Below are 25692 nucleotides of genomic sequence, written 5' to 3' on the forward strand. Positions count from 1 at the left end.
CCTTGCCTCTGGAATTTGATCCCTACATTGGCCTGTCAAGACGTATGCATGTTGGCCGTCAGTGTAAATTTCCTCTATTGGGATTTCCCTTCAGAAGGAAGATAGTGGGATTTACTGATCTTGTGGAGTTTCTTTTAGGTGACACGGGTCAATCAGTTGTTGCCTATGCTGTATTATTACATTCTTCCAGAGCCTTGGCAAAGGGAATCCATTTTAGAAAGGATCAAATATCTAAGATGCATGATTTGGTCTTTGGTGTCTTCAGCCAGCTCAGAAGCATGTGTGTGCACATCGGGCTGTTGAGTCTTCATGGACTTCTCATCCCAAATGGCCCTTTAAAACTACAGTGGAGGCGAGGTTCCGGGTTTGGCTCATCTGCACTTGTGGCTGAAAGTGAGTGCATCGGTGGTGGTCAGACCTAGTTCCTGCCCCAAAGAGCTTGCCTTTTTTGGATTTGTTTGGACTGTGCCTGGCACAGTGGGACTCTTAGTTTGATAGCAATGCAAATAATAAACTGTGGCCAGGTTTCTCTGCCTCAGTATGGTCTCCCATCCTTTGTCGGTTAGATTATAAACTCTTAAGGGTGGGGATTATCTCTTAACGTGTGTCTATACGATGCCTAACACAATGACACCAATCTTGATTGAGGCCTCTAGAAGCTAGATTACAAACAAGAAAAATAATTCATAACGGGCAGGGTAAACAAAGCTTTAACTGCCACTATTTACACAGAGCCTGTTGTCTAGGGAAACCTCCGCTTATTGGTGCCTTTTATGAGCACTAAAAAAAATAATTAAAAGGAGAAAACAAGTTTAAAAAAGTTAAAACATGTGAGGATAATTGAAAGTTCCAAAGAGCTTAGGCCAGAACCTGAGCTGGTGTAAATGGACACAGTTTCATTGACTTCAGTGGGGCTGCACCATTTACATCAGCTGAGATCCTGGCCACTCACTCTAGAATGGTTTACTTGGCTTGATGGTGCCAATGCACAAGTAGAGCGTGTGTGTGTGTGTGTGTCTTTTGAAGGTTTGGCAGACAAGAAAATGATTCTCACCTTGCTGCTTGGCAAAAACAAAAGGAAGTTTTAGCAGGTGGAAAAGCTGTCGCTTTGACACAGAACCACGTTCTCACATCTGGCTGCTGTGAAGGCCAAACCACCGGCTGCGCCCAGCCCTAATTGTGGCCAGGGTTTACTGACATGATTATTGATAAGGCTCCCTTCTAATTGGAGCAGAAGATAGATGAATCTGGGGCTTCCACCCATCGGAAGCCCTGTTATTCAGTGGTAAAGCAAGTAACTGCCAGCCTGCTAAACCAGTTTATTTAATGATTTGGTAGCATAGAAATAAAGGGTTGATTTTTCAAAAGTTCTTGGCATTAGCCTAACTCTGCTCTTATTGAAGTTGCTGGTACAACTCCAGGAGTGGAGTCAGGCCAAAGAAGAGCACTTTTGAAAATCCCACCCAGAGTAGTTGGGCGAGCTAATATTGACACAAGCAGAACTGATACAAGCCAGGTTTGAATCCCATTCAGCATGTGCACTCCTAATAAAACTGGGTTAAAAACAGACTTCTACTTAAACTGGGGCGATTCTGGGTGTAGACCAGACCTTTGAAAATAAACATTTGGACCCTGATTCTTCAGTGTCCAGCAACTGGTGTTGTCGCTTACTCCTGGGTGTAAAATGCTACCAGGTCTAAATGATAGTGCTTTACACCCACCTTGTACTCTCTTTGGCTACAACAGTAAATGGCTACCAAAGGGGCAAGGCCCTGGAGAATCAGGCCCTAGGGCTCAGCTTCAATGTTTTGTTTAGTAACCATCATAACTTCCTTCTAGCCTGTATTTAGCAGCAGGCTCCTGTTAGCCATTTGGTTTCCATAACACTTTAATATGTACCTATTTTTGTATAGATGCAAAGCTCTACATGCCGGGCCTGAATCTCATTTATCCTGAGACTGCTTTGCCCTACACCACTCTACCAGTGTTACTGCTGCTTGCTAGAACAGATCGGCCTCCGTGTAAATAAGATTCAGACTGTATAGGGAACAATGATTTAATTTAAACTCCCACTTATCCAAAAGTACTTTGTCGCCACCAGCCTAACGGGGGACAATTGTATTCTTCCCCTGTGTTACAAAAATCTATTTGTATTAAAGCAGAGTTCCCAATTCCCATGGTTTTATCATGAGTCTCAATATATTTGATGTCTTTCTTAAAGCCTGAGCTGCTGGAGTCATGGGAATCTCAGCTTTCATGTGGAAAAACAAAGTAAGCATCTAGTCCTGATGGTGGAAGACAAAAGCTTGAAAACCTGACCCAAGTGAACCCTAACCATAAGGGAAATAAAAAGCACTCAAAATATTATCTTTAAAATCAATCTTATCGTTTCTTAGACAGTCTCATGATTTTGAGGGGTCTGACTCAGGATTTTTGAATGTTTGTGGTTGGCAATATTGTAAAATTTGGGCTGTCCTAACATACTTTTTTTTTTACAATGGAAATTTACTTGCATGGGAAACAGTACAACAGAGACCTGAAGAAGAGCTGTGTGTAAGATTGAAAGCTAGTCTTTCTCTGCAACAAAAATTGGTCCAATAAAAGATATTACCTTGCCTATTTAAGCTTTGAAACTCCTAGTTAACATCTTCTCTTAATTGTATTAGTATTAACAGAATGATGCCAGTTTTTAAACTTATTTTATACCCTAAGCCATCCCCCAAATCTTTGCTACTCTGAATTTGTTTCCACTAAGCCTCTAATACAGGCTAGGGACCTACTGGAATGTTCAAGTTGTTTATTTCTTCTCTCCTTTCCCAGAAACCCCCCATCTGTTTTGCTCTGTGATGCAGCTGGTTGGCTTGCCTATTGTTATTAAAACTAAAATTGGGCCAAGTTGAATCACAGGTAGAGTTTTGGTTCAGATTCAATAGAGCTGCGGTCTTATGATCTGGTCTGGTGAGATTTAAATCTCCTTCTCCTCCTTCTTATTTATTATTGTATATTTATGTTCCATAGTACACAGGGGCCCTATTGAGGATCAAGGCCCCATTGTAATAGATGCTGTATAAATGTATACAGAGGGTATTACTACAACTGTAATTCCTAGCTTGGGGAGATGTACGCATGCTAGCTCTGAAGGAGCTGTGTTTGTGGCAGCTGGGGCTAGTTGTCCAAGTACAATCCGGTCCGAGGTCCTAGGTGCGTAATTGGGCTGGCACGAGCTGCCATGCAAGCCCTTGCTGCCACACTTCTGTTTTTAGCACACTAGCTCGATTGGAGCTAGCGCATGTATGTCTACCTGAACTGGGAATTACGTTTGTAGCTCCCAGTGTACCATACCCAGAGATGCAGCCCCTGCTCTGAAAAGCTTACTGTGAAATATCAAGGGCAGCGGGGAGAGGGATACAATCAAATACATATACAGGTAGCCAATGTACTTTTGTAATTTTAAAAAATGGTTGTAAATAGGTAAAATAAGTGCCACTTAGTCGCTTCTGCTCCTCACATCCAGCCATATTGACAGACTGATTTCTTCTAGGCATTTCGCCAGAGTAAAATCTTCTACTTAGACAACAGTGTGGTCCATTATCTGTTAGTGGATCCCACGTCAGCAGAAATTTAACATAAAAGGTTGACAGAGAACAATGGTGACAGGATTTTGTGACAGAAGAAGTTCACTTCTATGAGCTCTTACTCCAAACCATGGCTGAAGTCTTGCAAAGAGATCCATTTGCGTGGACCTTTACTCCCAGGGTACTTCAAATGGGTGTAGGAGTCCACAGAGGGAGATCCCTTTGCAGGAATGCACCCATGATATCACAATTCCAGGACCACTGAACATGGCTAGGAGAGCAAGAAGAGTCTAGCAACTCAGAAGAAAGGTAAGTGTCAATAGACAGGATGTACTGGAGAGGAGTGACAGAAAATGGATTGTATACCAGCCTTGTAGGGCCAACTACACGATATTGATGAAGCCTTTGTAGGAGCTAACTGTTCACACTTGTTACTGGTAGGAATGCATGCAATCATAAACAACTCCTTGGACATTGAACAAAATGAGTCTGGGAGGATAAGAGCGTTGAAAGACGAAAATAGTTCAGAGCTTTAAAATCTGGTAAAGCAATTCACTGTTTACTCCTAGAAACTGGTAGCCCTTTCTTTGATTAATTCATCAAGTAAAGTTAAATCTTGCTGTTTTAAAGTTGCCAGTAACTGCGGCTCCGGTCTAGCTGTAGGTCTGCAATTCTTCAACGGTACTGTATTTAGCAATTGTTTGCAATTATTATACAATATTTTTTCCCAAGAGTTCTCTGTTCATCTAGTTAATTACTCTCTGGACGCTGATTGACATCAGTCCCTAAAATAAATGCAAAAAGTGGGCATGCAGGGAATTATTAGAATAAGTCTGACCTGTAGCTTACTTGAAGAGAGAGATTTTGCCAAATAGATATCTGTCACATGAAACATTAGATTAGTTTGAACAAAATAACAGACTCTACTCAATTTAGAATTTTATTTATGAAAAATAAACTTTGAGGCAGTGTTTCAAAGCATAATAGAAAAAAAGTAAATTAAATAAACTGATTTGCCTTTTCCGGGAAAAAAGTGATAATCCAAATAAATGTGTCGGGTGTCACATAAGAAATCAGTTGATTAATTTTGGAAAACCCAATTCTTCAAAACATGTAATGCTGTAGACAGTGGGCATGGGGACCCTTTGGTCAACAGATGTGTGGGCACAGGGGTCTGCTCGTGCAATGTTCATTGCAGGAACAGTGCCTTACAGATTATTTCCTGCAGAGCCCAATCAGAAGACCAACATTTTGCAGTACTCATCTCACAAACTCAAATTGTGGCCATTAGATCCTTCTTCTTTTTATAGATGATAGTCAGCTAGAGCTGGCTGAGAAACTGTCGAGTTTTTTAAATTTTCAATGGAAAAATGGGACAAATTTTGTGCAAAATTTTGTGCAAGAAGTTTGTCCCTTTTCTGAACCACCTTCATGGCCAACTCTGATGACTTAGGGTGGATGCCACTGAGTTTGTGGGGTGACATCCTGGAAAAACTCCCACTGACTTAATTGGGGCCAGGATTTCATCCACAGTATCCACATCAGGAGGAAAGGTTTGCATGAGGCTATTTGTCAGCAAGTTAGCCACTGGAAGGAGACGTACAGGACCATGAACCAGATCCATCAAATGGTTGTCAGGAAGATTTTTGTTGTTTGTCCCACTCTGTATACCACAATTCCACGGTCCGACTTTCTGTCTCCTCTGGACAGTCAAGTTTGGTGGACAGTTGAGTTTTCCCACACTGCACCACAAACAAAGGGCTAAAGCAGCCATATTTTGGGAGGGTAGTTTGGGATATGAGTGGTTAGACTTGGGCCTGTATAATGCAGCGTAGGGGCTGGAGCCCTAGATTGGAACAACAATTCCTAACTTGGGGTTACAAATGTTAATAAACCCAGGGTCTGCTAACTCAAGTTCTACTAACCCTGGGCTTACATTGCAGTGTATGCATACCATTAGGTTCTTTTGAAATTCCAGTCCTATTAGTTATATGGATAAGGATATTTCTAAAAAAACATGATGTGGTTTTAACCTGAGATTGTCCCTTGTGCATTCTGAATTGTATACAACAGAAAATTCAAATAAACAACAGAATTTACAATACACACAAGAACCATGGACCTGATCACGCTCTTAGAAAAGTCAGTGGCAAAATTACTTGAGAGGGAGCATACGCAAGTACACACACACAAACAGAGCACATTTGTGTGTCTGATCGTATTAAAAGTTTTATTAGTTTGAGGGAAGGCAACATTATTCACAGATATATTTTTTAACTTCATGGTTGTCACTGATCTGCCCAACTCAGAGCTCTGTGGTGAAGGTGGGCATAAAACTCACATTCTTCTGCTCCAAAACCCCAGACCCCTTCCCCTGAGCTAAAGGAAAATCTTCACTTCCTGTCAGTAGTACAGGGCCTATGGCACACAGTTAAACAGTTCTGATTTAATCTAGAAGAGCATTGTGATGCGTGTACACATTAGTTAGTCCATTATGTTTGTGAAGCTGGATAAAGACTGCTAAGGTTGGGGAAGAGAATTCATTGGCGTGGAGACATACTTTTCTACCTCACCCCACTTTAAGTCTCTCTGTACAGGCTTCATTCTGTAAAATGAGAAGAGAAACTTCCAAAGCCTGAGTTTTTCCTAAACTGTTTATTTTTTAGTATGAATATTTTCTCTGTGTCACAGAACTTTGGTTTCATAAATCACCATCGGATTCCACAGGTGCTGAGGAGCTTTGGCCTTATGCCAGGGCCTTTGAGGTCTGAGCCCTTGTAGTTTGAGAGCGAGCCCTGGTCAGAAAGTGGTCCCCTATTTCTTCCCACCCAGTTCTTTCTGGCAGTTAAATTCCAGCACTGCTGCTGACTCATGGAAGCCTGCAGACCTTCTGCCAGCAGGCACCCACAGAGTCAGAAAATCTTGGAGGCAAATAAAGCCTCCTGTGTTTGTGAAATCACCGCTTTTTGGCATGGAAAGATAGCAGTATCCTTATATAATGGCGTTTCTGAGGTTGGAAACCCTACAATGTGTTTCAGCAGATGTTAAGAGGTGTGACAAATGTTTAAACCCAAGATGAATGGTAAGACTGTTTAAACCGTTATTTATGTAAATACTGAAATTTAAGCCTAAAGAAGTCAGGTTTTATGTCCCAATAAATAAAATGTGAGGAAAGGGAATAACTGAGCAGCCTGCCTTTTCACACGTCTCCTTCTGCTCACTCGGGCTCTGCTCTGTGTCTGTCTATACCTAGGCATGGAATCTCTTTTTTCTCTAGATCCGAATAATGGCTCCCATTCAGGAAGAGTGCCTCAGTACTTGCTCTGTTTTCAGCACATGCTTATATCCCCTTGAAGTAATGGCACTTAAGCACATGTTAAACACCTGTGTGTTTTTCTGAATTGGGGACAGCCAGTGTTTCAAAGAAGCCTTAGTCTTCCTGGTTAAACAATTAGGAAGACTTCCTTTGGATTTCCTTCAGGACGCTTGGATGTGAAGCACTCAAAGCCTGAGCCAGCTTCTTTAAAGTCAGCGGGAGCCTTTCCACTAACCTTAGTGGACTTGGGTCTGGCCTTCACTGAGCGTAGCTGCCCCTGTGCTGCCCTAATCGTGTGCCCCGAGGTCTCTGCGATCCACATAGACCACAAGTGCACCCAGCAGAGTGGCATTCCCTGAGTTAAGCCTCATTACCTGTAGGTAGTCGAATGTGCTGCCGCTTTCTATTGCCCTCCATTTGCCACAAAGGGCTACTGCTTGTTCAAATGGCCTTTGTTCTCATTCTACATGCCTTTCACAGTGTGCTCCCACAGCTGCCATGTAGCTGACATTCCAGTAGGGGGCTCCAATGAGCATCAGGACCTCGGGGCATTTCGCTGCATAGCTAGGTAGCCACAGGGAAGGGCAAAAGGACACTTTCTAAACACCCCATAACAACCACTTGGGCAGCAGTGGGTTGAACTAAAATTTTTATCAGTAGCCATCATTGCTAGCTACCTCATTTCGCATTGACTTCTCAAGCATAATCAATGGGTACATTTTTTTAAAACGTTCGCAATAATGACTGCTTGGGCCTAATTTTCAAAGTAAAAGACCTTCCTTCATTGTATGTCTAGGGTGGGATTTTCAACAGGGTGCAGTGTTTGGCCTAATTCTACTTCCATTGAAGTTAATGGTACAAATCCCATTAACAGCGATGGGAGCAAAGAGAAGCCAATACTCCTAAAGCCTAGAAAGAAGTATTTTCTTTGTCCTGAATCCTAGCTGTTTCACAGAATCATAGAAATGAAGGGCGGGAAGGGACCTCAAAGTCAAATTCATATTTTGCATTCACATTTTGCATGGGGACAGTAATCTGGTGTTCATACTAATATTGCAAAAATTTAGATATTCAAATCTGTGTTTGCGAAAAGGCTTCAGTTCGTTCTTTTTGTCTGGTTTTCTTTTCCCACTGGCCTGCAGTCAAACACAGATGAACATTAAGCAAAGCATACACTTTGCATTTCCACTGGATAATGGGAGGAAATAGAAACTGTAAGGGTAAAAAAAGCTGTACACAAAAGCTTCTTCTGGTGGCTCAGTGCCTCTTGGTTTTTACAGTTCATGTGGATCATGGTATAATCAATTGCAATATGGGTATAAAATTGTCTATTTCCCTCCCACATCTGTTCGTTCTAGTCATTTGCTCTGAAAAGGTGACATGCACACCCCAGGATTTTTATTGCATTCTAACTAATGGAAAAAGAGACATATTCTAACCTCTCCTCTTAACTAACGTGCTGCTACTGTGGCCCCTTTTTGACCCAAGCAGCTAGTCAAATTTTGGAGCCCTGGGAATGTTCCAGTTGGAAGTAGAAATTGATGGATTCTGGTATTCTTGATGCACTCTTGTTTGTTTACATGGATGTACAAAATCCTGTGTCTCTGGATGCAGAAGGAACCAAGAACAAAAGAAGCAGTTTCTTAGCTTGCAGCCGCAAGCCCCTTTAAGCAGCAGACCCCAAAGCTTTCTCTCTAGCTTTTCCTGGGTCACACTGTGCTCCCAGGGTACTGCATGGCTTCTTTGCTTTTTGCCTCTGCCTCTGTTTCTCTGTTCTTCTCCATTTCTGTGTGTTCTCTCTCACACCCCTGTGCATGCACACGTACCTGGTCACAATACCCAATGGAACCCCCTGCCCACATGGTGCTCGTTTCTGGGCAGGGTCTAACACTGCAATTAAACAACCACAGATAGTCCATGTCAGCTGATTTGGGCTCGTGGGGCTTGAGCTGTGGGTCTGTAAAACTGCGGTGTAGACGTTTGGGTTGGAACGTGAGCTATGGGACCCTGCATGTATCAGCAAAAATAACGAGGAGCCTTTGTGGCACCTTAGAGACTAACTTGTTTTAGGTGTGGCCCTTAACCGTCTCTTACAACTATGTTAAGTGAAGGATGTGTTCACCCATCAGTTTGAACAAGGTTTTAACACAGCCCATAACAAGGTTTTACCCAGCTCATAACACCGTCCTTGCAACAAAGCCTGATGCCAACTCTGTCCACATGTGACACCATCATAGGACCTAATCACATTAGCCATGGCATCAGGGGCTCTTTCTCCTGCACGGCTACCAATGTGATATATGCCATCATGTGCCAGCAATGCCCCTCTGTCATGTACATTGGCCAAACCAGAGAGTCTCTACGCAAAAGAATAAATGGGCGCAAATCTGACATCAGGAATCATAACATTCAAAAACCGGTAGGAGAACATTTCAACCTCTCTGGCCACTCAGTAAAAGACTTAAGGGTGGCAATTTTGCAACAGAAAATCTTCAAAAACAGACTCCAAGGAGAAACTGCTGAGCTTGAATTAGTATGCAAACTAGATACCATTAACTTGGGTTTGAATAGAGACTGGGCGTGGCTGGGTCATTACACATATTGAATTGATTGCCTTAAGTTAAATATCCTCACACCTTCTTGTCAACTGTCTAAATGGGCCATCTTGATTATCACTACAAAAGTTTTTTTTCTCCTGCTGATAATAGCTCATCTTAATTAATTAGCCTCTCACAGTTTGTATAGCAACTTCCACCTTCTCTGTATGTATCTATATATCTATCTTGTTACTATATGTTCCATTCTATGCATCCGATGAAGTGGGCTGTAGCCCGCGAAAGCTTATGCCCTAATAAATTTTAGTCTCTAAGGTGCCACAAGTACTCCTGTTCTTTTTTAGAAGGAAGAAGCTTTGCAGATGACAAATGGAACTGAGGGGCATCCTAGAACTGAAGTGGAATAAAGCCTGTGTTCACAAGCCTGAGGAACTCTTGCCACCTCAAAGGATGGAAAAATTCCTCAGGGGAACACGCAGTTTGATTTACGTAATCAACATATGACAAACAGGCAAGGCTGTGAGAGAGCTGCCACAGAGAGTTTATAGTGTCAGCCAAAGTGGGCTTTCCACAGCAATACCGCTGATTGCATGATTAAAACAAAAAGGGCTGGGGCATAAGTAGAATTACAGATCCATCAAGGAGTGTCCTGAATTCCTTATGGGGGGAGGGAAGTCTTGTAATTAACTGCCAAAGAGGGATGGATTTTTCCAACCCGGCTGTCACAGCTGCTGTTGTAAATCATTTGTTATGGTTTATAATGGTGTATTCCTCGAGAAATTGTTCAAAACTGCAACTTGATGCTTGTTTTTAGTGCATTAACCACCCTGAGCTCTGCCTCAGACCATTAACTAACAAAAGCTAGCTATAAACTCCTAACAGCTTGTTTCTCGGCAATTATTCCTGTCCCATTTAAACAGTTTCCCTCCACCACTCTCCCCCCGCTCCCCTCAGCAGTGAGGCTTAAGGCGCGCAGCAGTGGGCTGTCCTTCAGCCTCCCCTTCTCTGGTACCAGGCAAAAGCAGGGAGGCCTAAACTGCCTGCCTGGGAAAGCAAGGCTGGTCAGTGGGACGCAGCTCATCGCCTTGACCCAAGCAGCCCCCAAATACATACACTGTGCCCTATTGCTGTTCACTTGTAGTGCCTAGGGACCCCAGCAGAGATCGGGGCACCCAAACAGTCAGTCCCGAAGAACTTACCATCGCAATACCGAAGATACACGAGGAAACAGAGGAGTGAAGTGACTTGCCCAAGGTCACTTGCAGAGCCTGGACTAACCCATGGGTCTCCTGACTCCGGGCCTTTTCCCTATCCCGTAGAGCGCACACTCTCTCACATGCTTTCCTGCAGCTACCAGGCTAGAGGGAGAGGGGTGAGTCCCATTCTGTAGGACACACAAGGCTGTGTTGGCCATTTGCTGGGAGCCATGGGGCCACACACACAGACAAGGGCACAAGCTTCAAAGCTCCGATGTGGGTTTTGAAGAGGGAATCTGCTTGTTTAAGTTCACCAGCAATAACAGCCTACAGTTGAGCAGCTTTACCTTCACCTTGCACTTATGAGGAGCGAGTGGGTGGCTGCCTGTTTCCTTTTCCATGCTCTGGGGTCCCTTATACTTGGACCAGTCACTGTCCTTGGAAATACCATGTCAGATCAAAGTTGGCTTATGGCCCCAAGGGTATGGTGAAAGGTCAGCAGTGTAACAGTGAGGCAGATGTTGCTCTGCCTTCCACGAGCTCCTCTTCTTGCCTCAGTTTAGCTGGGGCAGATGGAGCGGATGGGCCCAGAAACAAGGGGAAGCAACTGAGTGCTTGGTGCCAAGAAGGACATGTGGGACAGGAGCTACAAGGGGCTGACTTGAGCCAAAGTAAATTATCAGTGAGAGAGAGAAAGAGAAGGTGGAAGCCAGAATCAGTCATGAGACACTTGCTACCTAGAGCCCTTGGCTCAGATTCTCTGTTCCAAACCAGGTGGAGATGTCCATGTGCAGAGGGACTCTCCATTTGTGTAGAGCTGGAGGAAGCAGAGTAGCCACCTTCTGCACCATCTGCCCCCCCCCAACCCTGGCACAGGATGTGTAAAGGGGCATGTTGGGATTGTGTGTGGCAAAGCTGAGCTCCACTGATACACTGGCATAAGGGACCATACACTACCAGCATAAGTTAGATCAGGACTTCTGCTGGGGCCAGATGGCTGTGAGCGTCCATCCCTGCCCTGCAAGCACAGCTCGAATATAATTGAGAATCGGGGCCTCCACCTGTAATTGCTGCATGGTCCACATAGCAAAACCATTGCCTTGCCCCTGATATGGAGCAGCATTTGCAGTAATTGTTTTAACCAAACGAATCTCATTGTAAATCCATGAAATTGCTTCAAAGCACCTTGTCTAGCTCATGGCCTGACCACTAACTACTGAAGTTCTCCATACGCATGTACAGTGTGACTGACACTCGCTAGGGGATGCAGATTAAGGGCTTCTTTAGCTAAATTAATTGAGAAGATAAATACATGGATTAATCTATTCCCATTCTCTGCCCTGCTGTGTGAATACACAGCTGGAACACACAAAAACCAGATCGCTGGCAAAGGGCAGCCTCCACAAATGTAGCTGTGATCAGCGGTAGGTAGATTTAGGGGAATGTGTAAACTGACTTCAGTTTTGCAAACTATTATTACAGTGACTAGTTAAGTAGGAAAGTGCAACAAAGCTTTCTTTGGAAACATATTACAGAAGAATTTTGCTATCTGGGGCCTGATCCAAAGCCTGTTCAAGTCAGTGGGAGAATTGCTTTAAGCCCCTGATGAATGAAAATGCTGGAGAGATCTTTACTAGAAAAATCATCATGTTTGAGCACCGCTAGATGGTCGGGCTATTGCTGTGTTTGCTATTATTTAATGTAGCGTTCGAGGTGAAAACCTGAGTGATTCCCCAGGGAGGGGCTCCTAGATAATTTCGCTCTCGGCTCAACTGTCATAATAGACTAACAAACTGAGCACATGGATGAAGACTGAAACTTAAACAAACCTTTTATTAACTGCATGGAGTCACTGCCTCACAAACACCTTCAGCCAATTCTGCTGAACCCGAAGCGTGAGATAATAGACCAGCCTAACACAGGACACTGCCACCTAAAAGCCCTCTAGCGCTCTGCAGGAAACCAGCTTTAGAAATGAACAGGCTTTTAGCATCTGCCGTTTGTGGGGTGGGGTGAGGAAGCCCTGTAACCCTTTCCTGCTGCTGGAAGGCGTTTTCAATTTCCTTTTTTAGCTGCCCAATTCTGCTTCTCTTACTCACAGTGGGACTACTCACGTAAGTGAAGTGCACAGGATTTGACTCTAAATGACTGGCTTGTTAAGATAGTGGCTGATCTGACTCAGCAATGAAACGGTCAAAACAATCAGTGGGTGGCTTTAAGCAAAAACACAAAACCAACACCTCTTAGAAAATAGATACCAGTTTTGCCACGCTTACCAAAACAAATCCTTGGGGCTGCTAGAGAAGTAGAAGTGCACAAGAGTTCCCATGCACTCTGCATAACCCTTGAAAGTTATTGATAAACAAAACACACACATACAAAAAGGCCAAACCCCAACGTGTTTACTTGGTCTTTGCTCAGGAAGGTTGCTTGAGTGAGAACTTCAGGGTGGGGCTGAAGATGTTTAAAACCACTTGTAAAGCTTGCAAGGAGAAAGAACTTGCTGCAGCTGAAAAGCCAAGGGAGCAGTGATTTTACTTGTATTATCACTGCTGTTCTGGCAGAAAGGCCAGTAGACGTTTCTATACATCAAAACAACTTTAGCATGCAACCTCTGGTAAGTCTCACTGCTAAACTGCATGAGCTAACAGTCTGTGAAATCCTACATGAAGGAATTTAACCAGGGTTAGACTTGCCTAAAACCTTTTTAAAGAGACATCCTTGTGGTAGCATCCTTTTAGTTGGGAGGTTCTGAGTTCAAGACTCATGCAGGGATTCTGGCTTGCTGCCAATGCTGACAGCCTAGGGACTGTTATTCATAGGATAAGGCATTGAAGAGAGCTCCCTTGGGCCCCTCTCTGGTTAGTGTCCAAATGGATGTTAACGTTCTTGTTGGATGTTTAGAATAAAATCTGGGAGAATTCTGGAGTCCTCTCTGCTGTTCCCTTTGTCTCCCATGACTGAGGCTGTGTGTGTAAGCTATTGTTGAGTGTGTCATGACTGTCATGTTGTGTCTTTAGTTGTAGAATCATAGAACTGGAAGGGACCTCGAGAGGTCATATAATCCAGTCCCCTGCACTCAAGGCAGGACTAAGTCTTATCTAGGCCATCCCTGACAGGTGTTTGTCCAACCTACTCTTAAAAATCCCCAATGATGGAGATTCCACCACTTCCCAAGGCAATTTATTCCAGTGCTTAACCACTCTGACAGTTAGGAAGGTTTTCCTAATGTCCAACCTAAACCGCCCTTGGTGCAATTTAAGCCCATTGCTTCTTGTCCTATCCTCAGAGGTTAAGAACAACAATTTTTCTCCCTCCTCCTTGTAACAGCCTTTTATGTACTTGAAAACTGTTATCATGTCCCCTCTCAGTCCTCTCTTCTCAAGACTAAACAAACCCAATTTTTTTCAATCTTCCCTCCTACGTCATGTTTTCTAGACCTTTAATCACTTTTGTTGGTCTTCTCTGAACTTTCTCCAGTATGTCCACATCTTTCCTGAAATGTGGCGCCCAGAACTGGACACAATACTCCAGTTGAGTCCTAATCAGTGTGGAGTAGAGCGGAAGAATTACTTCTCGTGTCTTGCTTACAATACTCCTGCTAATACATCCCAGAATGTTTGCTTTTTTTTGCAACAGCGTTCCACCATTGACTCTCATTTAGCTAGTGATCCACTATGACCCCCAGCTCCCTTTCCGCAGTACTCCTTCCTAGGCAGTCATTTCGCATTCCGTATGTGTGCAACTGATTGTACTTTCCTAAGTGGAGTACTTTGCATTTGTCCTTATTTAATTTCATCCTGTTTACTTCAGACCATTTCTCCAGTTTGTCCAGATCATTTTGAATTTTAATCCTATCTTCCAAAGCACTTGCAACCCCTCCTAGCTTCGTATCATCCGCAAACTTTATAAGTGTGCTCTCTATGCCATTATCTAAATCATTGATGAAGATATTGAACAGAACCAGACCCAGAACTGATCCCTGCTGGACCCCACTTGTTATGCCCTTCCAGCATGACTGTGAACCACTGATAACTACGCTCTGGGAACGATTTTCTAACCAGTTATGCACCCACCTTATAGTAGCTCCATCATATTTGGTGGGAAAGGCCTGTTTGTGCATACCTAGATGCGGGTGGCATAGGCTCATGTGGAAAGTGTGTATTTGTCACATGTGTAATGCCGTCCTATGTCAAGCTTATTACAGAGGTTAGCATGTGCATAGGTTATGCTATGAAAGAAGCCACTTGCCTGCCAGATTAAGGAACTTGGGGTGTAGACCCATTACTTATTTATTTTTGGAAAGCATGCCACAAATCACACCCACAAACCCACATTTCACCACAAATAGCATTACAGTTAGTGTCGCATATAAGATATTTCCAACCTCGTTAAAGCATTCTCTCTATGCTGGCCCTCCAGCATTTTACATGATTGCATTCAACCCAACTAATTGATACATGGGGTTTATGTTTACCTTTTCTTAAGAATTTTGTGAGGGCTGAGATTATCCCCCCCCCAAATCCAAACAAAAAAAATCATGATAAAGCTCACAGAGAGGATGGGAACAAGAGTGAATCTGCAGGGCTGGCTTAAAATTCTTCATTTACTCTCAGCTTTTCTCCTCTCTTTTTGATGTGGAGACAGATTTGACACTTCTGATTCACAGTGATAAAAGTAAGCAAGTACAGCAGGTTTGCATGGAGTGGAGATAATTCTGGCTGTAAAGTAACAGCTATCTTTTATACAAAGGGACAAGTTATTTGGGCAGATGTTCTGAAATCAAAGTAAAACACCAAGTCCTCCCTTCTTGTCTAGTCTGTTGAATTGTCTTTACCCTGTGCAACACTATCTTGGTACTAAAAGGTTTGTGTTTATTACAAAAGGAAAATCTTTTCTTTCCCCCATCTCGATCCTCGATCTATCTGAGAGACTGCACCGATGAAAATCCTTCTAAATTCGCAAAGGCAAACTAAGTGTGTCATCCTTTTGCAGTGCACGCAGCTGCCCTAAAAGCTGGTATCACCTAGAGAGGTCAGCTGCCTGCTAGGTACAGTGGCTAAAGACCTGAATTTATCAGCATGTTTAATTCCAGACGGGCTTTGGGGTTAAATCAGGGTGCCAGAATGTCTAGCATTACTGTACTTTGTGGTGGGTCGTCTCCCTGTATTGCCAAGACATTCAATGCCTGGAAACATTTGCAAACAATGGCCTCCAACAAAGGAACTGTGGCTGCTAAAAGGAAGCTTACTGACTATGATTGACGTCAGCTGAAATGGACAGTGACCAAAGGCAGGCATCTGTCTGGAGTAGCACTCATCACTAGAGGATCTGTAGTCAGACACACTGATGTATGTGTCATGCATATGTTTTGGGTGTGTCTCATTTATCTTCCTCCTAAATTCTGTGATTAAACTAGAATTATAGGATTTCTTTGTTGTGAGAAAAAGCTTTGCAGGCCCACAAGTGTGCCCACAAAAAGAGAGCACTCATAAATATACAAAAATTCAGCATGGTTTATCTTTTACAAAGATAGAACAGGACTGTGACATACTGCCTGATATTAAAGAATCCATTTTCTTGAAGCAAAATTGCTTAGTCCCCAAAATAATTCTCATATGGAATTTTGAACATATAGGGTCTGATTTTTTTAAAAGGATCAACTCAGCTTCTAATTTTACAAGTGTAAAATTGCAGCTGCAAATCATTGTGTCCACAAATCATACCATTTCATGTTGGAATACCTGATTTCCTATGGTTTACCCTCTGCGGTTAATTGTGGGTACAGAATTGTAGACAATTATTTGCAGGAGAGAAATTGCACTCAAAAAGCTGAAGGCTATTTCTGAAAATCTGGCCCAAGGGAAACATAATTGGAATGTTTAACCTATATGATGTCGACCCATGTAATTTGATGCAATCTTCAACTACGAGATTAGTGCTGGTTAGCATGGTAATATACTGTACTTTCCATTGCATACCTCTTCCAAGCAAAGTGGCCTAGACATCTTGATGAACAGAGAAGTGTAAAAGGTGCATTTTAAAGTAAGGCTGTTGCTTGTCTCAATTTCTAGGTCTCAGCGTTGCACAGTTAGACAGTCTTAGTGTGCATTACAAAACTCAGACGGGTTCTTCCTTATTAGCAGAGAGCATTAGTCTATAAGTGCAAAACCTCCACCTGCTTTTCAAGTTGATACCTGACCCTGAGTTCTAGAGGCTTATTTCACAATATAGAACCTTCGGAGGGGTCGGGGGCGGGATGTACGAAGGTAGTCTTTGATGACTGTGGAAAAGGTGCCAGAATGACAGCTCTGGAAACTGGAGTCCTCTGTTTATCCATGCGTAGGGTACAACACAGGAAGAAGCAGTGCCAGCATCCCCACTCGTTTCACCAACATGTCTCCGCCCTGACATGGAGGGACGAAAAGGTCATTTGGGCTCTATGCTCACGGAATCCTTGACATCTCTGCTGAGATTACCAAGAAATGTTGGTTTGCGTCTTGGAGACACCTGTTTCCTGGGAGCTGTACTGAGACCTACAAACTAATTCCACACTGGACTCTGAAAACAGGAGTTTCATATTCTTTGCCTTGTCTGCATTCAGGGTGAAATTCTCTCCTGGAGAGGACCAGCACAAAAGACTATGTACCTTTGAAACTCAGAACTTAAGCTGGGCACAGGTCTGATGCTAGCCCCCTGTACCGTGCTGAATTTCACCCTAATGGTTTTGCATCATGCATGTTAATTTCATTGACTTAATGCAACTGAACAAGGAAATCTTGCTATGCAAATTCACTGTATCAATGATTAGTTGAATTATTTTGCTTGCAAAAATACTTAATCCTGGCTCAATGGGAGGGGATGGACAAGCTGACCTCTTGAGATCTCTTCCAGCCCTACTTTTCTATGAGTCAGTGAATACTGTACATATGGTTTACATACATGTCTGTTTTACCTACAGCATGTCATTTATTTTCACAGGGCCGCCACGTTAAGACAGGACAACTAGCCGCAATCAAGGTTATGAATGTTACTGAGGTGAGTGAGCATCTGTGGAAAAAACAGTTGTCTGGATATAAGCAAAAAGGACATATAAAACAACCAGCCAGATCACTACAGAGTTAGATAACTTATTGGAGAAGATGATCTGCTTGCATAAGTACTGCTTGCTGGGAATTGGTTTTTTTTTCCTAATGTGCTAAGGATGGTTGTATGTGCAAGTTTCTTTGTTTTCAATCATATTTGTACAATGGGGGCAAAGCAATCAGGGCCAGTAGTTCTGTATATTTTTGCTAGTCTAGAATGATGAAGAAAAGAATTTTCTTCCTGCTTATTGCTAGTTGATTATCTGTTTCCAGAGATAGTAAATAGAAGATTTCCTGTAGCTCTGTGCTGCCCCTGCAGTGTTTCATCACATCCTTTCCCCTCACACGCCAGCTATTCCTCTGTGCAGTACAAAAATCTAGGGCATTGTAGTCACTCTGACAGCAAGCAGGAAAGAACATTAGAGTTGCAAATGTTGCTTTTTTTTTTTTATCAACTAGATGAGAGAAGGGGACAGTTTAATTGGCACAGTCCTTGCTCACATTTATAAAGTGGTGTCAGAGTTAGAACACAGTGTCACAGAATTTGCTAAGCATTGATTTTTTTGTTCCTCCTCTGATCAATGCAGCTGGTTTTATAGAACTGCAACTTGCCACCTCAAGACAATGTTAGCATGAAAGGCCAAAAAACATTTTCCCCTAGAGTTTCCTGTAATTCAGTTCCTGCATATTATGGGCCTGATTCTCATTTACACTAAAAGACTTTCTACACATGAAAATTAATCCGGAGTAAGGTAGGATGTGCATTTAAAGCAGAATAGCTATATAATAATGCCTATAAATAGTATAAACACTCTTTTTTTGCGTATAAATGCCTTTTTCTGGTTTAGCATAATCCACTTCCAAAGTGGATTAAGATACTAAAGAAAAAGGCATTCTTATTCCGAAATAGTAGACCTGGTCTATAGTTAAAACTTATACTGGCATAGCTATGTCAGTTATGGGTGTAGATTTTTACCAACCTAACTGAGCCTAGTGTAGATACATTTATACAGGCATCAAAGTGTTTTTGCCAATATAGTTTGTGTCTCTTGGGAAACGGGTGTAAACTATGGCGACAGAAGCACTTTTTTGCTGATATAAACTGAGTCTACACTGGGGAGAAGGGAGGGTTGCTATAATTGCTATACCAGTATCATGATGCTAGCAAAACTTTTCTATTGTAGACAAGGCCTGAGAGTATCCTCACATGGAGTTATTCCAGTATAGCTATTCCTGGAGAGTTATTCCAGAATAACTCCATATGCAGACAAGGCCTAAATTCGTTTTATGCTATGCTGGCAGCGTACAGATACTATGGCAGTGGGTGGCCGCGTAAAACGCTAAGGCATGATCTACGCCTAAAACTTAGGTCAACCTAGCTACATCACTCAGGGCTGTGAACAATGTCACGCCCTGTGCAATGTCGTTCGCTTGACCTAACCCCCACTGCCACCCCTGAGAGAGGTGGATTTACAACAGTGTCAGAAAAAACCCTTCCGTCACTGTAATCGGTGTCTACACAACTGTGCTACGGCTGCGTAGCTTCAGCTCTGCACCTGTGCCGCTGTATAATGTAGACATATCCTAAGACAAGGAGGGCTTAAAGCAGGATTAAGTATAGTGTAACTCACACCCACTTTAAGGCCCTTTTACACTGCCAGGGTAGTACAAATGGGCCTTAATATGAATAAAAAACAGGCTTTTTATACCTTTATAAAATATACTTGTGTACATATAGAAGGTCAAACTACTAAGGTTTTGCTTTTCTGTCTGTGGAGAAGGTACATTTTTGAAATTATTGGACCAGTGAAGTGCTGGGACTTTGCTTCTGGCTCTGTGGGTACAGGCCTCGCCATCTGCCTTATGTTGTAGAAATGAGAGTCACCGAAGAGGAAAGGTTTTCGGGGAGTGGCAGAGGTTGAATTTGTGGTGGGGTGTGAACCCAAATCAGACTCCCAGATCTGAGCACCTCCAGACTTCGAGATCAGCTGGGAAGGGGCTGCCAGAGACCCAGAGCTGTTCTATGGGTAGCTTTTGCCTCCCACTGAACCCCAGGGATCCACAGGGGACAGGGGTTGTTCCGGAGGCCTGATGCATGGGCAGGGGATAGAGACCACCACAGGGAGTATCAATGAGAAAACTCGAGGCAGGGAACTTTACAAAGATCTCCTGCCTTGTGCTGCACACAATTTGATATTCTCCATGTTTAAATAACAGAATATAGTGTGTGCTAGTACGCTGTTGGAAACCAAACTTAAATGAAAGATAAGATAACCCAGAGGCCCAGATTCACATCAGTATCTGTGTGCAGTTCTGCTAGCACAAAGCAGCCATAAACTTGCTTCATTGACTCATTAATCCTGGTTTACAGCTGCTTTGCATCACCGTAGCAGCACAGAGCAGCTGTGGTGTATTGATGGTATCTGACTCACTATTTGGGGAGCTGAGCAGCGTCTTTACACGCCGAGGATTTACCAGTAACAGGTCTGGTTGGTTTTGGTTTGAATCATTCCACACAAAATTGATTGTGTCTTTTTAAGAATTCTGCAGCGCTTCAAGGCAAAATCTTTAGATCTCGTGTAAGCCCTTCTGGGGTTTTCCGTGGTGCTCTCCCCTCTAAGCCCTGCTTAATATAAAAGCTCTTATGAGTTCATAGCTTGTTGCAGTAGGACTGCAGGCAGAAGTTTTATTGATTTCAGCTGTGAAATGGTAGACCAACAAGTTTCCAGGGGTTAGGGTGACAGCCTGATGCTCTGCCACAGGCTTCCTGCGTGACCTTGGACATGTCACTTATGTCCAGAGCCTCAAAGGTATTGAGGTGTCTAACTCCCTTTGATTTCAATAGGAGTTAAATACCCTTAAGGATCTAGGCCAGGGGTTCTCAAATTGGGGGTCAGGACCCCTCAGGGGGTCACGAGGTTATTACATGGGGGAGTCGTGAGCTGTCAGCCTCCACCTAAACCCCGCTTTGCCGCCATTTATAATGGTGTTATATATAAAAATGTGTTTTTAATTTGTAAGAGGGGTCGCACTCAGAGGCTTGCTATGTGACAGGGGTCACCTGTACAGAAGTTTGAGAACCACTGATTTAGGCCTTAGTCTCTCTGGGTCTTGATTTGCCATCTTTAAAAAAGAAAAGGAGGACTTGTGGCATCTTAGAGACTAACCAATTTATTTGAGCATAAGCTTTTGTGAGCTACAGCTCACTTCATGAAGTGAAGTCCTCCTTTTCTTTTTGTGAATACAGACTAACACGGCTGTTACTCTGAAATCCATCTTTAAAGAGGGGATAATAGTTCTTCCCTACCTCACAGGGATGTTGTGAGATTAAGTGAGCTGCTCATATACTACAGTAATAGGGGGCCACAGAAGTATTTTGGATTGAACTACTTTCATTCTCCAAGAATTCAGTGTAATAAAATTGGTTGCCCGCTAAAGGTTCAGTGTTTCTCGCACAACGTTATGGTCTAGCTGGGATTAAGTTATTTTCTATTCCTTTGGGCTTGAAAAACTGGTTTGAAACATATTAAGTAAAGTCTAAAAAATATCAAAGTGCATCCCCTCGAATGTGCTCAATATGCAGCACATCCGAGGGTGCATCTCATGGGGAGGTCGACTTGTAATAGAGAATGGGGCACATTCGTAATAAAGTGATGTGAAACAAAGAGCTTCCTAGCCCTCCGGGACAAGCCTCCATCGTTCTTGTCTTTATCTTACAGCCTTTGCTTGTTCAAATGAATTGGTTAGTCTCTAAGGGGCCACAAGTCCTCCTTTTCTTTCTGAGGACTGTGCCAGCTTCAGAGCGGAGTAAATCTGTTCTCTCTCTAGCGTGCGCTGCGAGATTCGGAGCTGCTTTCTTATGATAGCAGCAGGATGCTGTGGTCAGGGTGGGATCATCTGGACATCTGTCAGGAAGTGCTGCAGTGTCATGTTACAGGGAGGGGCGTGGGAGCTTTAAATGAGAACTGAGGGCAAAGTGTGCTTCTGTGCCTCTTTACACAGGCTCTGCTTCCTGTTATCTGATCACGCCTAGCAAACAAAGTGTTTGCAAAGAGATCCGATTCTTGCTGACTTACTCTCCCTGCGGATCTGTGTCTACGGAGGAAGCAGCAGGCTGTCCCTGTGAATCTCTTGCTTTCAGTCTTTCCAGTTATCTAAGTGCTATTTGTTTAAATGAATAATATCAGGGTCATAAAGGGGTCTCCTGGCAGCGTGTGTATCAGCCTCATCTTGTTCCTCTTGAGGTTGGAGGTGTATGCTGCTGCTACCTACCAGATAGGGCCACGTTTTCAAACATAGCCTTTGAACATGAGCCTGTCATTTTGTGCATGCCGTCAGCTGTGCCCAGAAATAACTCGGTTTGTGTGGGGAAACAGCGGTGGCGCCTGCACACCCGAGAGCGACTTTTATTTCTTTGCCAGCAACATTTACAAGCAGATTTCAATGCCCTTTGGAAATGTGGCCCATAGTAGTATTAACAAGGAGAAGATCAGGACTGGAATCATGAGCATCTGGAGGGATCCAACCACTGAGGCTATTCCCCCTCCTTTTCCCTGACCCGCATCTACTGAAGGGCCTTATATCACCCCTTTTTCCATAGTATCTGAACATCTTTCAGTCTTTCATATATTTATCCTCATGACAGCCCTGTGGGGGATGGAAGTGCTATTGTCCCCGTTTTACAGATGGGAAACAGAGGCAGAGAGACAGCAGGTGACTAGCCCAATGTCACACAGGAAGCATGCAGCAGAGCAACGAACTGAACTAGGTCTCCGAGCTCCCAGACCAGCACCCTATGCCCAGGACCATCTACCCTCTGATCTTCCACTAACACCTCCTACCACTTTCCAGTAACCAGCTTCACACAGTATCTCAGCTCCCAAACTGAGACAGCCCCCATTTCTGTCTTTTTACCTTTTGAAGACCTGCCCTTTGCGCAATTCATGCCTCTGTCTCTGTAGGGGCAGAATAGTTTAGATTGCAAGGCTTGTTCAGCAGTGGCTGGATCTCAACAGAGAAGCCTGTTATCTCATCTCTAGAACATCTGAGCAGCATACCACAATATCTGAGCTTCATCAGAGATACTGGAGTCTGGCGTAAGGACATCTGAAGGCAGTGTGGGGGTGAAGGAAAATCAGGAACGGCAAGGAGGGTGATGGCAAGGATTCTGGGAAGCTAATAAGGGCAAGAGATGGATCTAGGGGTCGTACTAGCTGGTTATAGGAAAAACATGTACCTACCTACATACATACATGTATGGCCTCCCTTACACTAGTGCACTTTACAAACATACATTTATGTACATTCTCAATGCCCCAGTTAGGTAGGGAAGGATTATTATGTCCATTTTACAGATGGCAGAGAACAGCATGGGCTGAGGTGCACCAAAACTCAACACTCCTGCAAGGGCAGGTAGTTATGTGAGATATATGCCCGGATGATCCTGGCAAGTAACTTGCACCCCATGCTGCAGAGGAAGGTGATAAAAGCCTCAAAGTCCCTGCCAATATGACAGGGAGGAATTCCTTCCTGGCCCCATCTTTGCCCAGGATTATTAATTCAGGCTTTGAAAATACTTTCTGTTATATGTATGTATCTGAACAGATCATTTGAAAGGCCAGGCCGGCTTTATCCTCTGACTTCCCTCCCCACCCACCCATTTCCATCCCTATGTCAATGCTGACTAGAATCCCACAGGGAAGCAAAGCTCCTGCTCCCTGCTAGAATCCTTATGAATGCTAGGAAGGAACTTGTAATGGGAAGAAGGGCAGGACCTGCTCTCATTAATCAACAGAGCTGTCCAGTTGCTCACTCCCAGTTGATTGCGGAACCCTCCTTCCTCTAATGCCACATGGCTCAAGATGGTGGCCAGGCATGGAGAGCGAAATATGACCTTCCAGGGTTTTGCAACACATGCTCCAGTGTGTGCTGGCTGAGAGCCGCTGTGTGGAATTCTGCTTGAGTCATCTAGAATTTGTCCTGGTGGCTGTCCCAGCTATGCCCAGCTCCTCTTCACCTTCTTTAATTATGCTGGATATCACCTAGGGCACAATCAAGCCCAGTGTTCAGAGTTCTCCCTTTCCTCTTCATTTGAAATATAAGACAGATGAAGTAGCCAGGGTACTGTATGCAACTTGAGAGCCATGTGTTCAGCAGAGCGGCTGTTTTAATACTTCAGAGTTGATTTTGCTTTGAGTGGAGCCATTTTACACTTCTCGTTTCCTCAAGTTTAAGACAATTATATTTTCTGTATTTATGGTCTGGCAAAATTTCTCTTCTGGATTAATGTCATTGTGTAACCACATGGCCACCACGTGTCTGTTGGGAACGCTTTTTGGTGTTTTATTCTAGGAGATGGCCCACTTCTAGGTCTTCTTGAGGGGTTTTGGCTCCAGCCTATCACTCCTCCATGTGTCTCACCCCTCCCCACCATACGGCCGGTATAGGACAATGTCACTGTTTTCGTGCTGACAGTTAATGGAATGCTTTAATGGCAAGGCTACTGGAAAATTGTGGGAAAGGGCAGAAAAATGTCCTGTAAGTGCCAGCCATTTTTCTCTTCCATTTTTTTCATCAGCTACTAAGTTCCAGAATATTCTGCAACAAAACGTAAACTAATTATCAGCCTTGTTTGGTTCCTTTGAGCCAATCCAGACAGACAGCTCCTCAGCATGTAGCTGTGCTGATCCAATAATGGCAAAGCAGGCCGCTAAATCCACATGCACCTAACTTGAAACCATGCACCACCTCTTGAGGGTGCTAATACAGACAGCGGAGTCCATAAAGAAGTCTGCCAATCAGAGACAGAAACATCCCAGCTGGCTAGTTATAAAGGAGGCTGAATTCTCCATTGGATCAGAGATTTCTCTTCTCAGAGAAGGATAATCTCATGAAGGATGCCACTAGATGCTACCAATGACATTATTTCTAATTCTTTGTAGTGTTGTTATTTATTTGTGTTGCGGTAGCAGCCCTGAAGTCCCAGCCAGAGATCAGAACCCCATTGTGCTAGGCATTGTACAGACACAGAACAAAAGATGGCCTCTGCCCCAAAGAGTTTACAAACTAAGACAAGAGACAACAGGTAGATACGACAGGCAAACAGAGGAGCACATGCGTACAATACTCCTCAGAATGATAGGCAGTGGTTTCTGCACTCCAGATGCCTGTCTGTTGTCCAGTTTTCTGTAGGCAACTCTACACTCTACTGGACTAACCCCAAGATGAGGAGAAAAGAACAGACTTCTAATCCTGGCTTGGCCTCTGAATTGCTTTGTGGCCTTGGGCAAGTCACTTCCCCTGTCTTGGTTTAAATTTCCCCAGCAGCAGTACAAGGAGGATAATCAATGCCTTGGGGGTATCAGGAGGATGGATTAGTTGATGTATGTACTATGCTTTAAAATGTGTAAAGCCCTATTTAAATATGAAATGTTGGTAGTAATATTTAGTAATATTCTATTATAGTAATATTTTATTTCTCTTAAATCTGGTTAATTTCTCCATGACTAATGACTATATATTTAACCCACTGATGAGTGAGTTACAGTTCCCTATCTGTTCCCAATCCACACAGGATATGGGTCTATTATAGCCGCAATTAGACAGGTACGTCTGTTTAGCTCAAGCTGTAACGGCTCTAAACAGATTTAGGTGCCAGGTTCAATCCCTGATGTTTCAGTCTTCATTCCTCTGTTTAAGAGCTTGCTCCTGTGGTTGTAGGAGGGCCTAGCCCGCGATTTCAAAGAACAGAGGGTTATGAGAGCAATACAGTGATCAATACGGCATCATCTTTACTGTGTTCTGCTCTCTCTTGCCACAGAATGAGGAAGAAGAAATCAAACTGGAAATAAATATGTTAAAGAAATATTCTCATCACCGAAATATTGCGACATATTATGGAGCATTTGTAAAGCAGAGTCCTGCAGGCCAGGATGATCAGCTCTGGGTAAGTGTTGAATCCCATCT

The 25692-nt window shown here is 43.4% G+C and overlaps 1 protein-coding gene across 1 annotated transcript in view; it reads left to right on the plus strand.

The window, feature by feature from the left end:
• The window catches only part of NRK (Nik related kinase), a 123668-nt gene that overhangs the window by 26197 nt on the left and 71779 nt on the right, over positions 1-25692 (plus strand). The window contains exons 3-4 of the mRNA XM_048865374.2: positions 17624-17680; positions 25547-25672. Coding sequence (XP_048721331.1) covers positions 17624-17680; positions 25547-25672 — 183 coding nt within the window. The remainder of the gene's footprint in view (positions 1-17623; positions 17681-25546; positions 25673-25692) is intronic.

Source organism: Caretta caretta, chromosome 9 (genome assembly GCF_965140235.1).
Source record: "Caretta caretta isolate rCarCar2 chromosome 9, rCarCar1.hap1, whole genome shotgun sequence".
In the NCBI taxonomy this organism is placed as follows: domain Eukaryota; kingdom Metazoa; phylum Chordata; order Testudines; family Cheloniidae; genus Caretta; species Caretta caretta.